Below are 18,255 nucleotides of genomic sequence, written 5' to 3'. Positions count from 1 at the left end.
ATACCATATAACCTTTTGTAGAGATTTACAATATTCATTAACCTATAAAGGCTTTTAGAAATCCCAAAGTCAAGAAATATTTCTGTCCTACCCAACATTTCACAAATTTAATTAAATACTGAATGCTTTTTAAAAAAATAAAACTCTGAAACACTTGTGTTCTGTGTTCTTCTGAACACAGATTGAGAAATGTGGAAAAAAAAATCCTCAAAGCTCTTTCAGTTTAATTAGGCGCAAGTTACCACTTTAAATCACTTAAGCCTTGCCAATATGCTGTTTCATGCAATTGGTGTTTATTAATCAGGGCCTTAATTATGTAGTAATTTTTCTAATGTAAGAAGAATAAATTAGTAAATTAAATGTAATCTCATGTTTTCTGCCTTTTGTTGTCTTTTAGTTAAATAATTGAATTTTATTTTGGTTAAATCACACCATGTGTAATTGCCAAGTTGTCACTATGGCACCTGGTAAAAGCTAGAAGATATAAAAGTAGAACAAAAGGGAGCTGACTCTTCGTATTTCTACCAGTTTGGAAGTTAAACATTCTAATTTCTATTCATTTAATATATTTACCCTCAAAATTTTTGAACATTAAGTGAGCACTTTTATTGAAATATATATTTAGAAGGTGCACAAATTATAAGTGTACATCTCAGTTAATTTTTAGTATGTAAACATATCCATGTAACCCCACCCAGATGGAGATACAGAAAATTATTAACATCCCAGAAGCCTCCCTCATGACTCCCCCTAGGCTTTACACCCCTATTTCTCTGCACTCCCTATAACTGCTATTCCAGCTTCTCTCACAAAAGATTAATATTGCCTTTTTAGTGAATGTTATATAAGAAGAATCGTTCCTCTTGTCTTTTACCTATTTTTGAAAATGAATTTTAAAATAATAATGCCAGTTATCCTCTCATAAAGAAAAACATTCTCTGCCATTTTCTAAAGCTGTCTTGATGCTTTTGTCTACATTTAAGTATCTAAAATGGCTGTCTTATTCTGCAGGTCCTCCATGAACCATTTTAGTGGGGATACAAGTCACCAGAATTAATTCAAGCCCCTAATAATGTTAAGAATAGCTACAATAATTATATTGACTTTGTAAAAAATAAGTTACGTTGTTTTTCCCCCAAATACTGAGTTTTAGAAACTATTTCCTAGGTAAGTTTCATACTTCCTCATAATGATCTCATCTCTTTAAGTAATTTGAAAAGCAATAACTTTACTCATAAATATAAACATAGTTCTTTGGGTGTATGTACAGTAATTTCTACTTTTAATAATCTTAAATAAGTTAAAATAGAGCTAATGTTAGTCGATATTTGGCTTATAACAGGTCCTGTGTACTTCTAATGTAAAAGACTGTTCAAAGACAGACTTCCCTTTGTTTTTAACTAGTATCTTACAGTTGAGACCATTTTGATGTTAACTGTTTTACTGCCAGTGAGACCAAAATTAGTTTATGCACCTACAAGTTTTTGTTCTCTAATAAAATAGATAATTTCAGAGATAATTTCAGAGTTGTATCTGAATCATCATGAATGTTAATACAATTACATATAAGTGGTGGTTTGGGCCTTAACATCCAGAATCTTTTGACCCAGCGTGAATTATTTCAGTATATAGTTGGATCAAAATTCAAATTTTCTGTGGCGCTAGATTGGAGGTAGTTGTCTGAAAGTGAAGTCTGACATGTGGGAGCAAATCTAGGCTTGCTCCCACGGTTCAACAGTGGATCATAAAGAGATTAACTGTGAGCAAAACCATTAAAAGTAAACTTGAGATGGATTTGGAAATGCCAGAATTTCACCCTTCTTTCTTCCTCAGAGGGAGAAAGCCAGTCACTCAAAGAACAAATTTCAGTGTACTCTATTCATTTGAGCTAGATTATGTTTCTTTAAATATTTGTTTAATTTGTAAATAAAAATTAGTTTGAATTATTATTCATCTTTTTAATCTTATCCAGTTAGCAATAAGATAAATAGCAAATAATTTTGGAAGAAAACATATGTTAGTTTTAAAAGAATCTGTGTTATATAAGATAGCGGGTTATTACCTTAATAAATAAAGGACACTTTAAAGAAGAAAATGACAGATACACAAAAAAGGACAAGAAGAAAAGAAGAACTATAAGTAATCAATAAATAGATAGAAATCTTTGACTTCACTAGTGAACAGAGGCATTAATTAAAACAGCTTGAGATGCCATTTTTTAAAATAGTGAAGAGAAGCAACAATCTAAATGTCCAACAGTAGGAGACTGGTTAAGTAAATCATGGTATATATCACAAAATTCTATATAGTCATTAAAAACACTTTCTAAGGCTATTCACTCCAGCACTGTTCTTAAAAGAAGGGAAACAACCTAAATGTTTATCATCAGAGAATTGTTAAAAACAAATTAAGGTACAGTCATAGTGTTCAAGCTCTTTAGCCATTTGAAATGATCTCTAAGATCTAGTATCAAGTGGAAAAAAAAAACTGAGTATAGATAATTGTGTATATGCTGCAATTTGGGTGAAATCAGAGGGAACAGATGGATATATGCATAGAGTATGTAGGGAGGGATGCACAAGAAACTAATAACATCGATTGGCTCCAGAGAGGGAAACTGGGTATCTGGAGGACTGGAGCAGGATTAAAAGTTTCACTGTATCTTCTTTCTTGTGAATACATTACTCACTTATTCAAAAATATACTTAAAATGTTTAAAATAGGTTGGAAAAATGTTTTGATTAGTAAATGAAAAGTGCAGGAATCAAAATTTGTGTATATAATATAAGCCAGATTTTGTAAAAGAAAATATGTCTCTATGAAACACAAAAGAGGGCTAGAAGGATACATACCAAGATGACAAACAATAGTGGGATTGTGAGTGATTTAGATAGTCTTTTTTCTTTTTTCTGAAGTGTGTTTGCTAGAATCTGCAATAGCTATGTATTTATTTTTTATAAGAAAAAGAAATAAGGCTTGTTATTAGAATTTAAATTTAACTTTGTAATATTCTTTTCAAATCCTGAACTTTATTTCCTAAGAATTTACTGAAGTTGGATCCAGCTGACAGATACTTGACAGAACAGTGTTTGAATCACCCCACATTTCAAACTCAGAGACTTTTGGATCGTTCCCCTTCAAGGTCAGCAAAAAGAAAACCTTACCACGTGGAAAGCAACACATTGTCTAATAGGTAAATATTCCCTTTTAGGGAAATACAGATGCAGCGCTGGTCTTACAGGTAGGTGGAGGAGGTGGCTGCTTAAATAGTGCAATAAGAGAAAAGAAGGAAAGCCCTATTTATTCAAAAATACCTTTCTTATACTTATTACATGATTCAGAACCACAATTAAAGAGTTGTGTGGGTCTTAAAGGCTTTCTTAACTTGAACAAGTATTTTATGGAAACCTATGAATTCCCTGGGAAAGGTAGCATTAGGTTAGCAACTAAGGAGGCTTCTAGCCTGAAGAGCTGTGTAAATGGGACAAGGGTGTGCCTGAAGGAAGAAGGATGGGCGAGGACAAGGGAATTCTTCCAGAGAAAAGAGTATGCCAAACAGGTGGGTGGGAAGGTACCAAGGACAATCTTTCCGTGAAGCCAATTAACCCTTCTATAGAAGGGTTTGTATTTTGTTGCTCTTGTTGAAAATGTAGTTTTCATAAGAATATGGAAATAGTAATTTTACTTGGGTAGATAGTGATTAAAATTGGTGCTTTAAATATAATTTTTCAGCATAAACTCAAAATTCTTTTTCCTGAAAGTATAATAGCCAACAAGGGATTGGATCATATGATCAGATTCTTTCCAGACCTGACATTTCCTGATTCTGTTAGATGAGTTTACATTGCCTTAAGCTGACCCAAGAGGACAGTGTCCTAATCATGCTCTCTGTCTTCCTTTACCTCCCAAGAAACTGATCTTGTTATTTGGTGTTACTTACATCATGGAAGATATTAAATATTTTCTCTCATTTATGATTAGAAGAAAAATAGGAAATAATTCTGAATATGAAGCTTTCTTAATATAAAATCCCCCCTCCCCAATTTTCCCTCCGTACAGAACAATTGTTCTTAATAGAGAGGAATTTTTAAAGCTCAAGACCTGGTATTTTTTAGACTTGTGAGAGCATCCATAAATTGGTGATAAGCATTTATTCCATGTTTTCTTTTAAGAGTGATAGTGATTGCATTTTATAGCTGTTTGTGCTCTTTGAAATGACTGATTTCAGTTATTGTCTCCTTGACATCTAGTAGGCCATTCTTACCTGATTATTATTTTCAAGGAGGGCTGAAAACAGTTTCAAATATTATTTAACCAAGTTGGTATTGAATTTGTTGTTTGTTTCCATGAGATTTTAGTACAATAATTCAAGGAATAATATTCATCATTTGGTTGCTCTTTTGCATTGAGGAGGTTCAACTTAATCCTGTGCCTTATCTGGGATCACTCCAAGTACAGATGCGTTCTCTCCCTTCTACCTTAATTATCACTTGATTCCTCTAGTTTACATTTGGGATTTTAAAAATAAATAAAGAAAGAAAAAACTCCTAGTGATGTAAAGTTCAGAAGACTGATGATGATTTTTCTTTTTTTATTTTTTTTTTCATGAGCCTGCACCGGGAAATGAACCCGGGTCTCCCTCATAGCAGGCAAGAACTCTGCCTGCTGAGCCGCCATGGCGCGCCTGATAAATTTTTTTTATTTATACTTTACTGATAAGTGATGTAACATGTACCACGAAAGAGGGCCTGTGTATTTGTCTTGTATTGATTCACTTCCATCGAGTTCTTGGGGTTAATCAGTGGGAAATGAGGCTCTCCTTGAAGAACCTCTTTAGGAATATGTTGAGTAGGATGGTGTTTTCAAGGGAACAAAGGATATGATTTGTATGGGTCTCTGAGAAGTCTTCCCAAATCCTCTTTGGAAGTAGATGAAAATAGAAATTATAAATTCACAAAATTTTCTGGAAGACTTGATTATCAGGACTTGAAATATATTGAATATATTAAAGAAAAAAATCCTAAATGATTTTTCTAGGAATTATTTTACCTCATTTATGTGTATCTGAAGGCATTATCTCCACACTTGTCTATGGTCCATATTTACTCTTCTCATTAGGAACAATAATTCTAGTTTGAATCTCAACATAGACTGTGGCTCTCTCAGACTTCCCAGGACCATTTTAGAGATGTTCTCAGCACCGTATCACATTGGTTGCCACTTACACACTTCCCTGTCCTGTTCCTGGACAAATACCACTGCCTCCCTGGTCTTCTGTCTTCCAAATCCACTTCCATAGAGGTAATGGACTCCAAATCTCCTTCAGATTCTCCTAAGATTATGCTCACCTGGTTCATGGCATCTTGCTTTTCCAGCCTGCTCCACATTGCCAGTCTCTTCAGTCTTGATTTATCAACCTTCCTTGTCAAAATGGAGCTTTGCATCCTTGCCATTTACTTTTAAGTGTTATTTTATCTAAAGAGACTTGCCTGTTATCTCTCTTTATATGTATACTGCCAGCCACTTAAAAAGGGTTTTTAGCCCAGATTCCATAACAGTTTTGTGTAAAAGAGAACTGTGGAATTTTGAAGCTATTTTTTATGGTACCTTGGCAGAGCTCCAATTTGAAGATGATATGATGCCCTTTCTATTTAGGAATTATGTGAAAAGCTCAGTGGTTTCAGGTTAATACTGAGACAGAAACTTTGAGAATAGCAATTTAGGCTTGCTGCACGTTTATAGAAAACCTAAAACTTTGGCAAATGTTCCTACCTTAACATTATAGCCTCCTTTTTCACGTTGGAAATGGCATCTTATGTTGCTATAAATATTTTCTTCCTAAGATCTTATGTAGGTTTATGCTCAACAGTGATAGCTTTGTTTCTAAAGATTTCAAAAGCTCCAGCAGCTGTCTTTACTTGTCTCTGTCTCTTTCTGGTCCTGTTTTGAGCTTAGGACAGTTCACAATAATGGTTTATTTTATTTATCTTTCTGCCGTTACTATTTCTAGTTCTGAAGAAGATTGGGTAGAAAATAGGGTCAGCAGAACCTAGGGAGAGTTGGAGCTGGAAAGGAGAAACCCTCCTGTGGGAGTTTATTTTGGAGGGATGCAGCTCTGACGTGAGATAAGATGTCAGTGCTGGGAAGGAGCAGAAAGAACACCCCCCAGCCTCTTTTCCTGTCATCCATTGATTAAGCCCAACCAGAAGGTAGCCGGCAAGTGAGCCTGGCTGATGCAGATCACAGAGTTTAGCTCCTAAAGCACAAGACAGGGCAAAGAAGGGTGGAGAGCGGATTGGGGTTTAGGCAGATGGAGAATAACCAACTCACTCATTCATATCTGTTTATAGTTGAGACTGTTTGTCATCGTTTGGGTTTTTGAAAGTTGCTGAGTTATTTTAGTTACTGATAAACAACCTAATGGTTTAAAACTGCATACCTTTAACTAGGACTGTCCTTTCTTGATCTGAGGATACACTCTGTTGTCATTATTTAATAGAAAGCGAAACTTAACTTTCCTTTCTTTGTAATTTCTTTCTAAATCTCAGATTTGCCATTTAGTTACTTAATATTTAAGTTGTCTTATTTAATGCTGAGATTCTGGTAATCCAAGTGGAAGAGATTAGTGAGTACATTTTTTGGAGATAAGATTTTTTTACACCCTCAAGTAGACTTCTGCAGCCGTTACTCCCCAGAATACAGGAAGATAGGAAAAAGGTCCTTACATTTGGGATCTGAGCTTGCAGAATCTCTTAGGAAAAATTGGAAGTCCTAATTTTAGAGAAAAACAAATATGACTTCTCTTCCAATTTGTACATGATGGGAACAAAACTCTCCCATCAAAGCATCTTTAGCAATAGCAATATTTATAGCAAAATTTTCCAAATGTGTATTATAAAGAGACTTGTGTAAATGATTATTCATGTAAGAGCATTCTAACCTACCTCAAACTAAAATTTGATCCTTTAAATAGTTGAAATAGAACAAACCAACCTTGCTCTTGATGTCTGTTCCAGCTTTCAAATAGTGGACAAGGTTTTCTTCTGGATTTTACATTTTTTACTTTAAACCAACTGCAGAATGAAACTTTGTCCTAATGAAGGCCTTAGTCTGTTTGGAATAATAACGTGTGAAATAAAGAGAATAAATTGTGTCTTTTGGAGAGAAGTGAACTCTTTCACATCTTTGTGTTCCAGTTAGAGTTCCTGTTTAGTGTTCCAAAGAGGTATCTCAAGAGCCCAAAGTAATTGCCACTTCTCCAAAACATAAATACTAATCATTATGTTTTCCAATAAACCTCACAGGGCAGTTTACATTTCTTTTTAGGACATCATTTTCTTTCATTGAGTACAATACTAGAATTCTTTTTTTTTTTAACATAGCAACATACAAACATGAACATTCTTACCATATGATCATTCCATTCTTGGTATATAATCAACAGCTCACAATATCATCACATAGTTGTATATTCATCACCATGATCATTTCTTAGAACATTTGTATCAGTTCAGAAAAAGAAATAAAAAGAAAAAAGAGAAAAACTCATACATACCATATCTCTTACCCCTCCCTCTCATTGACTGGTAGCATTTCCATCTACCCAATATATTTTAGCCTTTGTTTATCCTATTTCTTTCCTATACCCCTCTCATCACTCCCTTTCATTGATCACTAGCATTTCAATCTACTAAATCTATTTTAACATTTGTTCCCCCTATTATTTATTTATTTTTAATCCATATGTTTTACTCATCTGTATACCGTAGATAAAAGGAACATCAGACATAAGATTTTCACAATCACTTAGTCACATTGCAAAAGCTATATCATTATCTTCCAGAAACATGGCTACTGGAACACAGCTCTACATTTTCAGGCAGTTCCCTCCAGCCTCTCCATTACACCTTAACTAAAAAGGTGATATCTATATAATGCATTAGAATAACCTCCAGGATAACCTCTTGACTCTTTGAAATCTCTCAGCCATTGACACTTTATTTTGTCTCATTTCTCTCTTCCCCCTTTTGGTCTAGAAGGTTTTCTCAATCCCTTGATGCTGAGTCTCAGCTCATTCTAGGATTTCTGTCCCACATTGCCAGGAGGGTCCACACCCCTGAGAGTCATGTCCCACGTAGAGAGGGGGAGGGCAATGAGTTTGCTTGTCGTGTTGGCTGAGAGAGAGGCCACATCTGAGCAACAGAAGATGTTCTCTGGGGGTGACTCTTAGGTCTAATTTTAAGTAGGTTTATCCTATCCTTTGCGGGGTTAAGTTTCATATGAACAAGCAAGATCAAGGGCTCGGCCTATTGCTTTGGTTATCCCTACTGCTTGTGAGAATATCAAGAATTCTCCACATGGGGAAGTTGAATTTTCCCCCTTTCTCATCATTCCCCCAAGGGGACTTTGCAAATACTTTTTTATTCACTGTTCAAATCACTCTGGGATTTATTGGGGTATCATTCTGGATAAACCTACAAAATCTCATGCCCTACTTAAGGTTCCATGTATTTATGGTATTCAATTAAACTGTCCACTTAAGTTATATTAGGAAATACACTAGTCAAAATATAAATTTTGTACCAAATAAACATTTTTTGCTTTAGTCTTACACATAAGTTAAAGTTTTAAAATATGAATTACCATGTGTTTTCAACACCCTACAATATTGACATTCCTTTGTTCTTCCTCATGTGAAAACATTTTTTAATTTGTACATTTAGTCACTATCATTGTACACTAGAATTCTTATTCTTCGATCCTGTAGTCTAAAGACAAAAGTGACACTGATGTCTGTGTGTATGTGTTGTGAGTAGGTATATGTATCTCTGTTTCAGGCTATGAATTTTACAAATAAAATCAGAGAACGCAGTAACCTTCGTGTCTAAGCGTTGCCTTCTGATGTTCAAGCAGAAGAGTTGTAGAATTTATCTACAGCTCAGCATTCTTCTTCTTAGCAAGCATTCTATAATAGACATATGAGTACCAACCTAGTAAAAGCATGTGCTCTACCAAATTATCAGTTAAAAACTATGTTGGCAGCAGATTAGTTAGTTGAGCATTTAAAGATGGAAAAATAACTTAGTTAGGACCAGTGCTTTGTTACAGACTGACTTGATCTAAGGAGAACTGACTTCTTATTGATAGGTTACTTGTTATTTGTAAATAGTAGTTGCTGTAAGAAGGTAAGAATGTAAGATTGGTAAGAAGTATGTTTGAGAAAGTCAGCAGCTTGGGTCTTTGAAGTACTTTTAGGTATTTGTTAATTTATTTTTTTGTTTGATAACTTTTTGTGCGTCTGTTTTTAAGTAGAACTGACATACTTCCTTTGTTTTTGACATAGAAACCAAGCCAGCAAAAGTACTGCTTTGCAATCTCACCACAGATCTAACAGTAAGGACATCCAGAACCTAAGTGCCGGTCTGTCTAGGGCTGATGAAGGTCTTCCCGCCAATGACAGCTTCCTAAATGGAAACCTTGCTGGAGCTACCCTTAGTCCAATGCACACCAAAACCTACCAAGCAAGCAGCCAGCCTGGGTCTGCCAACAAAGATCTCACCACCAACAACATACCACACCTTCTTAGCCCTAAGGAAGCCAAGTCAAAAACAGAGTTTGATTTTAATATCGACCCAAAGCCTTCAGAAGGCCCAGGTACGAAGTACCTCAAGTCAAGCAGCAGATCTCAGCAAACCCGGCACTCATTTATGGAAAGCTCGCAGAGCAAAGCTGGAACACTGCAGCCCAGTGAAAAGCAGAGTCGGCATAGTTATATTGACACCATTCCCCAGTCCTCTAGGAGTCCTTCCTACAGAACCAAGGCCAAAAGCCATGGGGCATTGAGTGACTCCAAGTCTGTGAGCAATCTTTCCGAAGCCAGAGCCCAAATGGCCGAGTCAAACACCAGTAGGTACTTCCCATCCAGCTGCTTGGACTTGAACTCTCCCACCAGCCCAACTCCTACCAGGCACAGCGACACGAGAACTTTGCTCAGCCCTTCGGGGAGAAATAACAGAAGTGAAGGAACTCTTGACTCACGTCGAACCGCAACCCGGCATTCTAAAACAATGGAGGAGCTGAAGCTGCCTGAGCACATGGACAGCAGCCATTCCCACTCACTATCTGCACCTCATGAATCCTTTTCTTATGGGCTGGGCTATACCAGCCCTTTCTCCTCCCAACAGCGTCCTCATAGGCATTCCATGTATGTGACCCGAGACAAAGTGAGAGCCAAAGGCTTGGACGGAAGCTTGAGCATAGGGCAAGGGATGGCTGCCAGAGCCAACAGCCTGCAGCTCTTATCACCTCAGGTACAGCTTAGGACCTTGACCAGATCTGTTGGCTCATCCTGGGAAGGTGGTGCAGAGGATGTGAGTAGGGTCAGTCTGTAATTTTCCTACTGCAGGAGGTCTTACTCTCTGGGTAGGATATGTTTAGGGAATCAATACTCAAAGGACTAATACCTGTTAAAAATAATTTAATTACTTAAATCAATCGTTGATACTTAAGGAAACTTAAAAGTTCAGTTTTAGAAATCTGTTTCCTTTCTTAAAAGTTACTTTCTGGCCTGGTTTGTTGAGAGAATCCTATTTTGATTTATTACAGAATTCATCAGATTATATGGGCTAGTTTTTCCATTCTCTCAAAGTTCAGTGTGAATTCATGTCTGTTTTCTCTGATCTCTTCAAACTGCATTTGCTTAGATCAAACATTTGCTAACATGTTACTTGATATCTTAACTGAATTTAAAAGTTCTGTAATATATATAGTGCTATAGGTAAATTTAATTTAAGGCCAGGGCAAATGCTGCTTTTTGGTCTTCTGGATTGTTTTTAAATCTCAAGGCAATCCTTTTAGCATAGTGCTTCCTCCATCTTTATTGATCTTCAGAATCTAAAACTGGTACTAACCTGTGTAAAGGAAGTAGAATTCTCCTGGTGCTCTGAATCCTTGTCTGAGGGTTGTGAGGATTAGAAGGGATAATATGTATCAGAATACATAAAGCATGGTGTGCAGTACCTAGCACAGAGTAAGTGTCTACTAAGCTTTAGTGGCTGCTGTTTCTCTTATGGTGGTGGCTGTTAGACTATGAACCCCTTCTCTATGCTAGGTATTCTCAGGCATTCAGAAAAGTCTAAGATAGGGTTCTTATCTTGAGAAACTTACCTTCTCTTGGGGAAGGTGGAATTATATACAAAACAATTAAAGAATAATTAAGAACTGAATTGACATGGTACTGGCTATAAGTAGGAATTGAGAGCAGGGAGAGATCATTGTGAACAGGAGCAATATAAAAGAAACAGGTTTAGGGACCACTAAAAGTCTTGCTCTTGGCTAACATATATTCACAGGTTTTGGATGGCAAAAGAGTAAAGATGTATTCAAGCATTTACTGAGCTAGGCACCATCATAGGCTCTAATTAGAAAGATGAAAAAGATATGGTCCCTGTCCTTTTGGAGTGTATGGGCATTTACCAAAGAATGTCTTGTCATAGTATCGTGAGGCTGTGCACTGAGGGCTGAGCTTCAGGTGTGTGTACCAGAGTGATAGAGGGGAGCCTCAGACCAGGCTTCTCCTCTAGGAGGCACTCAGAGGAGGTAGTGAGCAGAGACTTCTAGGATGGTTGGCATTTAACTAGGGGAAGAAAGTAGAGAGGACATCAGGAAAGAGACTTGAAGGGAAGGGAGAAAAGAACATTTCCAGGAGGAGGATGGTAATGGAGACATTAACTAGCATGGTGTGTTTTGGGGGTTGTACCCTGTTCCATGTTGTTAAAGTGAAAAGTGCAAGATTTGGAGTGGCTTTTGTAGTAAGCCAAGCATGAGGTGAAGAGAATATGTTCTGCACTGAATCAGGAAGGCAAGTGGGAAGACAGAGAAAGTGGATCTCAAAGACTTCTCAGAAGTAGAAACAATGGAACTTAAGAACTGAGGGATTTAATATAGGAAAAAGGAAGAATGCAAGAATTATTTTCTAGGAGCCCCTCTTGGTACTAGAAGAAAGGATTTTTCAAGTCACCTGATTCATCTCTTTCATTTCAAAGGTGAACATGCTGAGGCTCAGGGAATTGGAAAGTTGCCCAGGTTTACTGATTTGGGAGTATTAGGCAGTCTCCAGATCCCTAGGCCAGTACTCTTTCCACTGTATCATGTTGACATGTAGAGCTTGAAGTGACCCTGGCCTTTTAGCAGAGGTGTTCTCTGAGAGAGTGGAAATATGTGACTGGGGCCCAGGTGAGAGGAAAGGGTAGGAAGTGCAGTTTGCAAAGGTCATGTTTGGAGTCATAGAAATAATCAGAGGAGCCCTTGAAGAAACACTGTAAAGAGTAGAGAACCTCTAGAGCCTGAAAAAATCCCTAGAGCTTAGCAGTTGCCTGTAGATATTAGATGGTGGTCAAAACCAGGGAAAGTATGCTAGCATCAAGCATAGTATGAACAAGAAAAAGTAAGAGAAACAAATAAGTCTAACTTGGAAAAATGACAAATGAGTAGCTCTTTGAGAATGCCACAAAAAAAGTTTGTTAACATGGCAGCAGCAAGCTAATTATAAGCAATTTCTGTGGGCTACACAGAGATCAGACTGTTACTGAATTTTAAGTCCAGTTCAGGAGTTACAGTGTCAAGCTGCAAGAAAGTGTAAGTTTAATGGTACAAAGATGGCAGAAGGTTTGAAAAGTAACTAAAGCTATGAGTAAATTATGGGAATCACTGTTATGCAAAATATTGTGGCACCTTTCAGAAGCAAGGGGCCTGGGCTGACACTACCTGTCACTTAAGAGTTTAGGTTAGATGTAAATAATTTATTTTCTAAAGTACATTTCTAGAGGCCTTTGCAAACAGTACAGGTGGTAAATGAGATCTTGTAGCAAAGTGTGAAAAAGAAAGGCTACATCGGATGATTTCCTGTACAGAATACTATCATAGTACATTTGGGGAGTGAGTGGGAGAAAGAAAGTCATATTTTTAAATTTAAAATAAAATTTTTTTGATACAGCACGTGAGGCTGAGATAACACTTTGCACAATATATACAGAGATGCAAAAGAAATAACTCCTCTTGAGGATTTAGTTATTTTGTTCCTTACTCTTTTTTCTGAGACTAGAAAATACTACTTTTTCCCCTCAACTACTTTTTCTCTTCACCGGATGCCATTGTAGACCAAGTGCTGTTCTTAGCCTGTGACTCCCTTCCTTGAGAAAGAGAGGTATTGGTATCCCTAGAGAAGTTCATAATTATGGTCAGGAAAATACATTAAATATAAAGGGCTTTATCTTAGAGAAGAATAAGATGGGAACTCAAGTACATATACTATACTTGTAAGGAATTTTAAGACAAAAATTATTGAGTACTTCTTCTGTCCCTTGATATAAGCAAAGAACATCTTTTTTCCTACTGAATCTGCCATTTAAGTGCTTCATAAAAACTAGTTTTGGATCTGCGCAGCTCTTTTTTGGAGAACTTGGCCTAAAATCTGCTGGCAACATTTTAGATTAATCAGATCTCTAATTAGAGTGCTGTGCAGAACCATGGATGTTGGACTGTCTAGATATTGGCAAGTTTTTTTTTTTTTTTTGGTTTTCAATAATTGAACTATTTTCAGACTCATTTTAGACTTATTCCCTGTTTGCCTTAAATCTGATGAGAATTTTACTTTCCATCTGTGTGAAATTTGACTTACTTCATATTCATCAGGTGATTCACTCTTTTGTGTGTGTTAGCCAACTAACATTTTTAATTTTAGCTGTTAAGGTACTGGTTATACCAAATAAATACCATCATGATTTAGGTGATTTTCATCCCTGAGAACAGATCACTGTTATAAATCCTTTTAAAATCTACTTCCAGCCTGGTGATCAACTCCCTCCAGAGTTGACTGTAGCAAGATCTTCAGTTAAAGAGTCCTCTAGAGAAGGCACATCTTCATTCCACTCACGTCAGAAGTCTGAGGTCTGAATTCTTTAAACTTGCTACATTTTACTGTAATTTTTATCTGTAAAGATTATTCTTTTGACATCATTATATCTATGTTTTAAAATTTATTCATACCCAATCTCTTCTACAAATAATTTAAATTGGCTTATAGAGCAAGTATTTTTCTTCGTGGCAACCTTCTGAGTTTTCTCTTAGAAATATCATTGAGTAAATTATAAACTGATTAGGCAATGTTCTAAATTCATAGGCAACATTGTCATGAATCTGTCATTTAATTTCTGTAAACTTGTTTCCTGCCTCAGGGTGGAGTGTATCATGACCCCCACTCCGATGATGGCACAGCCCCCAAAGAAAACAGACATCTGTACAATGATCCGGTTCCAAGGAGAGTTGGTAGCTTTTACAGAGGTAAGCCCAGTCCTGGGAATTCATCTCTCTCCACTCTCCCTCAATAAATCTTCAGCTCATTTCCTCCACTACATTTTCACTGCTTCGACTGAGTTCAGGCTGGCATTATTCTTGCCTACACTGTAGCCTTCCAACAATTCTTCCTACCTCTGATCCTACTGTCCTAGTTCAGACCCTCTTGGCTTCTCACTTGGATACCTAGAGTAGCCTCTGAACTCGCTACTACCAACTGGTTTCCTTACCTCCAAAGTACCCATAAAAACAGTCACTGGAATGATCTTTCTGAAGTTGTGTTCTGACCATACCACTCATTCATTTAATTAAGCCATAAAATACTTATCAGAGGTCTCTTGTGTGCCTAGCATTGTTCTAGCTTAAGACCTGTCAGTAAACAAGATAGCTGAAGATCTCCACCCTCATGGAGCTCACATTCTCATGAGGAGAAATCGACAGTAAATGTAATAATTACATGCAATGCTAAAGGTTTAATAAGTGCTACAGAGGGGAAAAAAAAAGTAGAGCAGGGCAATCCATTACTCCCTGCCCCAAGTCCCAAATCCTCAATATTTCACCTTTTGAGCATCTTTTGGTAGTGTCCCATTGGCATCAGGAAGAAATCTGAGTTTCCTAAGATGGCATTCCAGACTTTCCTTGGTCTGGCCCTTGCTGTCTTCTTCAGCTGGACAACTGCTTGTTCATTTTAATTAGGAACCTGAGCTAAATAAATGCATAGAAGTGTTAATTCAGTAGAAAACATATAGTAAATGGTTAGGCTACTCTCTTCCCTCCCAACTCCACCTTTGGAAAAGGCATAAAGCATTGAATATGACTTTTAATACATTTTTTTCCCTGATACCACAATTACTTTAGGACTTTATGAGACTAAATTGTGTGGGGGGTGGGTGGGTGTGTGCGCGCGTGTAGGTATTTTATTAATTGGAAAGAACATATTGTTGGTGGTCTGTGGATCTCAACTCTAATCTTTTAATCACATGAGCCAGACCTGGTCCCTGCTCCTATAATTTCTCTCTGCCTGACTCAGCGAGGAGAAAGCGTTCTTTCTCTTTCCTCATAGCAATCCCAGCAGGCTGAGCTATCATCTCTCCTTCCACTTTACTCCTGTCTCCCAATTGCCCCACCCAAAGTGGGCCAGTCTCCTCCTCCAGTGTGGCAATGTGGTGAGTCTAGGGTATAGTCTAATTGGGGATCAGAGATTTGAAGTGGGAGATAGAGAAGCCCAGGATGCAGTATTATCTTCACCAATAAAGATGGGGAAGGGGAGTGTAGGGTGTACTCAGCAGCTAACGGAAGGGAACCCACCTTGAGCAGGGAGTCCGTTGTTTTGTCATTGGCAGTGAAACTAATATTTTAATTCAGAGTAAAGTTAATTAAGATAAAATATTATAGTGTACATTTGCAAAATCCTTTTCTTCTATCAATGAGAGTTTTACTCAAAAATACACCATACCTGTACTTTTCCTAGAGATGGCTACAAAATATACTTTAATATAAAATGTTAGTGGAGTTTTAAGTTAATTGGTTTTTGACCTCTGGAAAGTTTTATTTTGATTGCAAGTGAATTAAATTGCTTACTATCAGAGAAGCATCTCATTTGTCTGCCTTATAAATCTACCTCTGAATCTGGCAGATAGTAAATTTCTATTTTTAAGAAATGTATTTGTTTTTTGTTGTTGTAACATATTATAATATTAATTTGCCATTTTAACTGTTTTAAAATGTACAATTCAGTTGCATTAATTACATTTACAGTGTAAGTGGAATCATACAATATTTGCCCTGGCATCTTTCATTTAGCATGATATTTTCAGCTTTCATCCATGTTGCAACAGATATCAAGACTTCATTCTTTTCATAGCTGAAAAATATTCTATTGTCAATATATACCACATTTTGTTTATCCATTCTTCTGTTCATGGACACTTGGGTTGTTTGCACCAATTGGCTATTGTGAATAATGCTGCTATGATCATTGCTGTGCAAGTATTGGGTCTCTGTTTTCAATTCTTTGGAGTATATATCTAGGAATGGAATTGCTAGGTCATATGGCAATTCTTTGTTCAACTTCTTGAGGAACTGCCAAATTGTTTTTTGCAGTAGCTGCGAAATTCCACCTGCAATGCACATAGGTTCCATTTCTCCATGTACTTGTCAGCACTTATTTATTTCTCTGCCAAGCTGATGATGTTGAGCATCTTTTCAAGTTATTTGTATAACTTTTGGAGAAATATCTATCCATATCCCTTGCCCATTTTTAAATTAAATTGTCTTTTTATCTTTGAAATGTAGGAGTTCTCTACATATTCTGAATATTAAGTCCTTTTCAGATATGATTTTCATCTATTTTCTCTCATTCTGTGGGTTATCTTTTTCGAAACTTTCTTAGTAATGTCCTTTGCACAAAAGTTTTAATTTTGAAAAAGTCCTATTTGTTCTTTTTTTTTTTTTTTTTGGTTGCTTGTACTTTTGGTATCATACCTAAGAATCTATTGCCAAATACAAGGTCATACAAATTTGCCCCTGTGTTTTCTTCTAAGAATTTTATGGTTTTGACTCATATTTAGGTCTTTGAACCATTTTTGGTTAATTTCTTTGTATGCTATAAAGTAGGGGTTCAAAGTCATTCTTTTGCATATGGATAACCATTTTTCCCAGCACCACTTGTTGAAGACAGTATTCTTTCCCCTATTACACCCTTGTTGAAAATTGGTTGTAAATATGTGTGTTTATTTCTGGACTCTCAGTTCTATTCCATTAGTCTATACGTCCATCATTATGCCAGTATCCCACAATTTTTATTACAGTAGCTTTGCATAGTAATTTTTGGAATCAAGATTGTTTTAGCTGTTTGGGGTCCCTTGCAGTTCCATATGAATTTGAGGGTTAAAATTTCTATTTCTGCAAAAAAGCTGCTGGAATTTTGACATCTTAATAATATTAAGTTTTCCAGTCCATGAACATGGGACGTCTTTCCATTTATTTGGGTCTTTTTAAATTTCTTTCAGCAATATTTTGTAGTTTTCAGTGTACAAGTTTTCACATCCTTGGTTAAATTTATTCCTAGATGCTACTGTAAACAGAATTGTTTTCTTGATTTCCTTTTTGAATTGTTCATTGCTGGCATATAGAAACACAATTGATTTTCATGTATAAATCTTGTACCAGGGCATTTCAATTTTGTAAAGTCTGAAAATCAAAGGAAAGGTTTCAACTAGATGAAACACTGGGAAGTATCTGTAATTACTACTAAATTTAACTAGATGGAGACCTAATGGTATTGAAATGACAGATGTTTCTAAAATACTTTCACTTTCATTCCTACAGGTCAAGAGTCAAGTGAAATGATGTCATTTATATTGATACGCAACCTGTATGCTCCTTTTACAATGAATTTTGCAGCATGTTTTGATTTAATAACAAGCTTAGAAATTAACAGAAGAATATTATACACTACTCCCCCACAAAAGCAAAAAAAAGTATTTACTCACATAACCTTGTAGTTTATCCTTCTGTTTATTCCTAGAGTGAGAATTTAGAGAAACATAGTATTTTGTGCAAATAACTGAATTTCTCTAAGTTAAAATGAAAAATTGATGCTGCCTCCTAAATTTCAAGGCTTAAACTGTAGTTTGTACATTCCGTCATACATATTGTTAAGAATCACTTCAGATTAAGAGGAGATGTTTGCATAGTTGGATCTACAATGTAAGAAAACCTCAGCTTCAGAGAATGTCAAAACAGTAGCAGGGGGTGGTGGAAAGATTGTGACATTCATACTTTTAAATATCCTACAGTGTTATTCATTTTATCTGTTGACAGGTCAGGTGTATGTTTTGAATACATTACCTGGTGTTAACTGACTACTGTAAGTTAATGTTCTAAGCAGTAGAGGAGCAA

General features: G+C 36.3%; 1 protein-coding gene across 6 annotated transcripts in view; it reads left to right on the top strand.

Moving 5' to 3' along the window:
• CDKL5 (cyclin dependent kinase like 5) overlaps window positions 1–18,255 on the top strand; it is a 259,957-nt gene that overhangs the window by 210,363 nt on the left and 31,339 nt on the right. For 3 of the 6 annotated variants that reach the window (XM_077145677.1, XM_077145673.1, XM_077145679.1), the window contains exons 11-14: window positions 3,042–3,193; window positions 9,344–10,370; window positions 13,846–13,947; window positions 14,235–14,340. In XM_077145677.1, coding sequence (XP_077001792.1) covers window positions 3,042–3,193; window positions 9,344–10,370; window positions 13,846–13,947; window positions 14,235–14,340 — 1,387 coding nt within the window. The remainder of the gene's footprint in view (window positions 1–3,041; window positions 3,194–9,343; window positions 10,371–13,845; window positions 13,948–14,234; window positions 14,341–18,255) is intronic. The other 3 variants (XM_077145678.1, XM_077145675.1, XM_077145674.1) reach the window with 2 other exon arrangements.

Source organism: Tamandua tetradactyla, chromosome X (assembly GCF_023851605.1).
Source record: "Tamandua tetradactyla isolate mTamTet1 chromosome X, mTamTet1.pri, whole genome shotgun sequence".
NCBI lineage: Eukaryota > Metazoa > Chordata > Mammalia > Pilosa > Myrmecophagidae > Tamandua > Tamandua tetradactyla.
The sequence above is the reverse complement of the archived record's forward strand: the minus strand, read 5'-3'. Positions and strand labels throughout refer to the sequence as shown.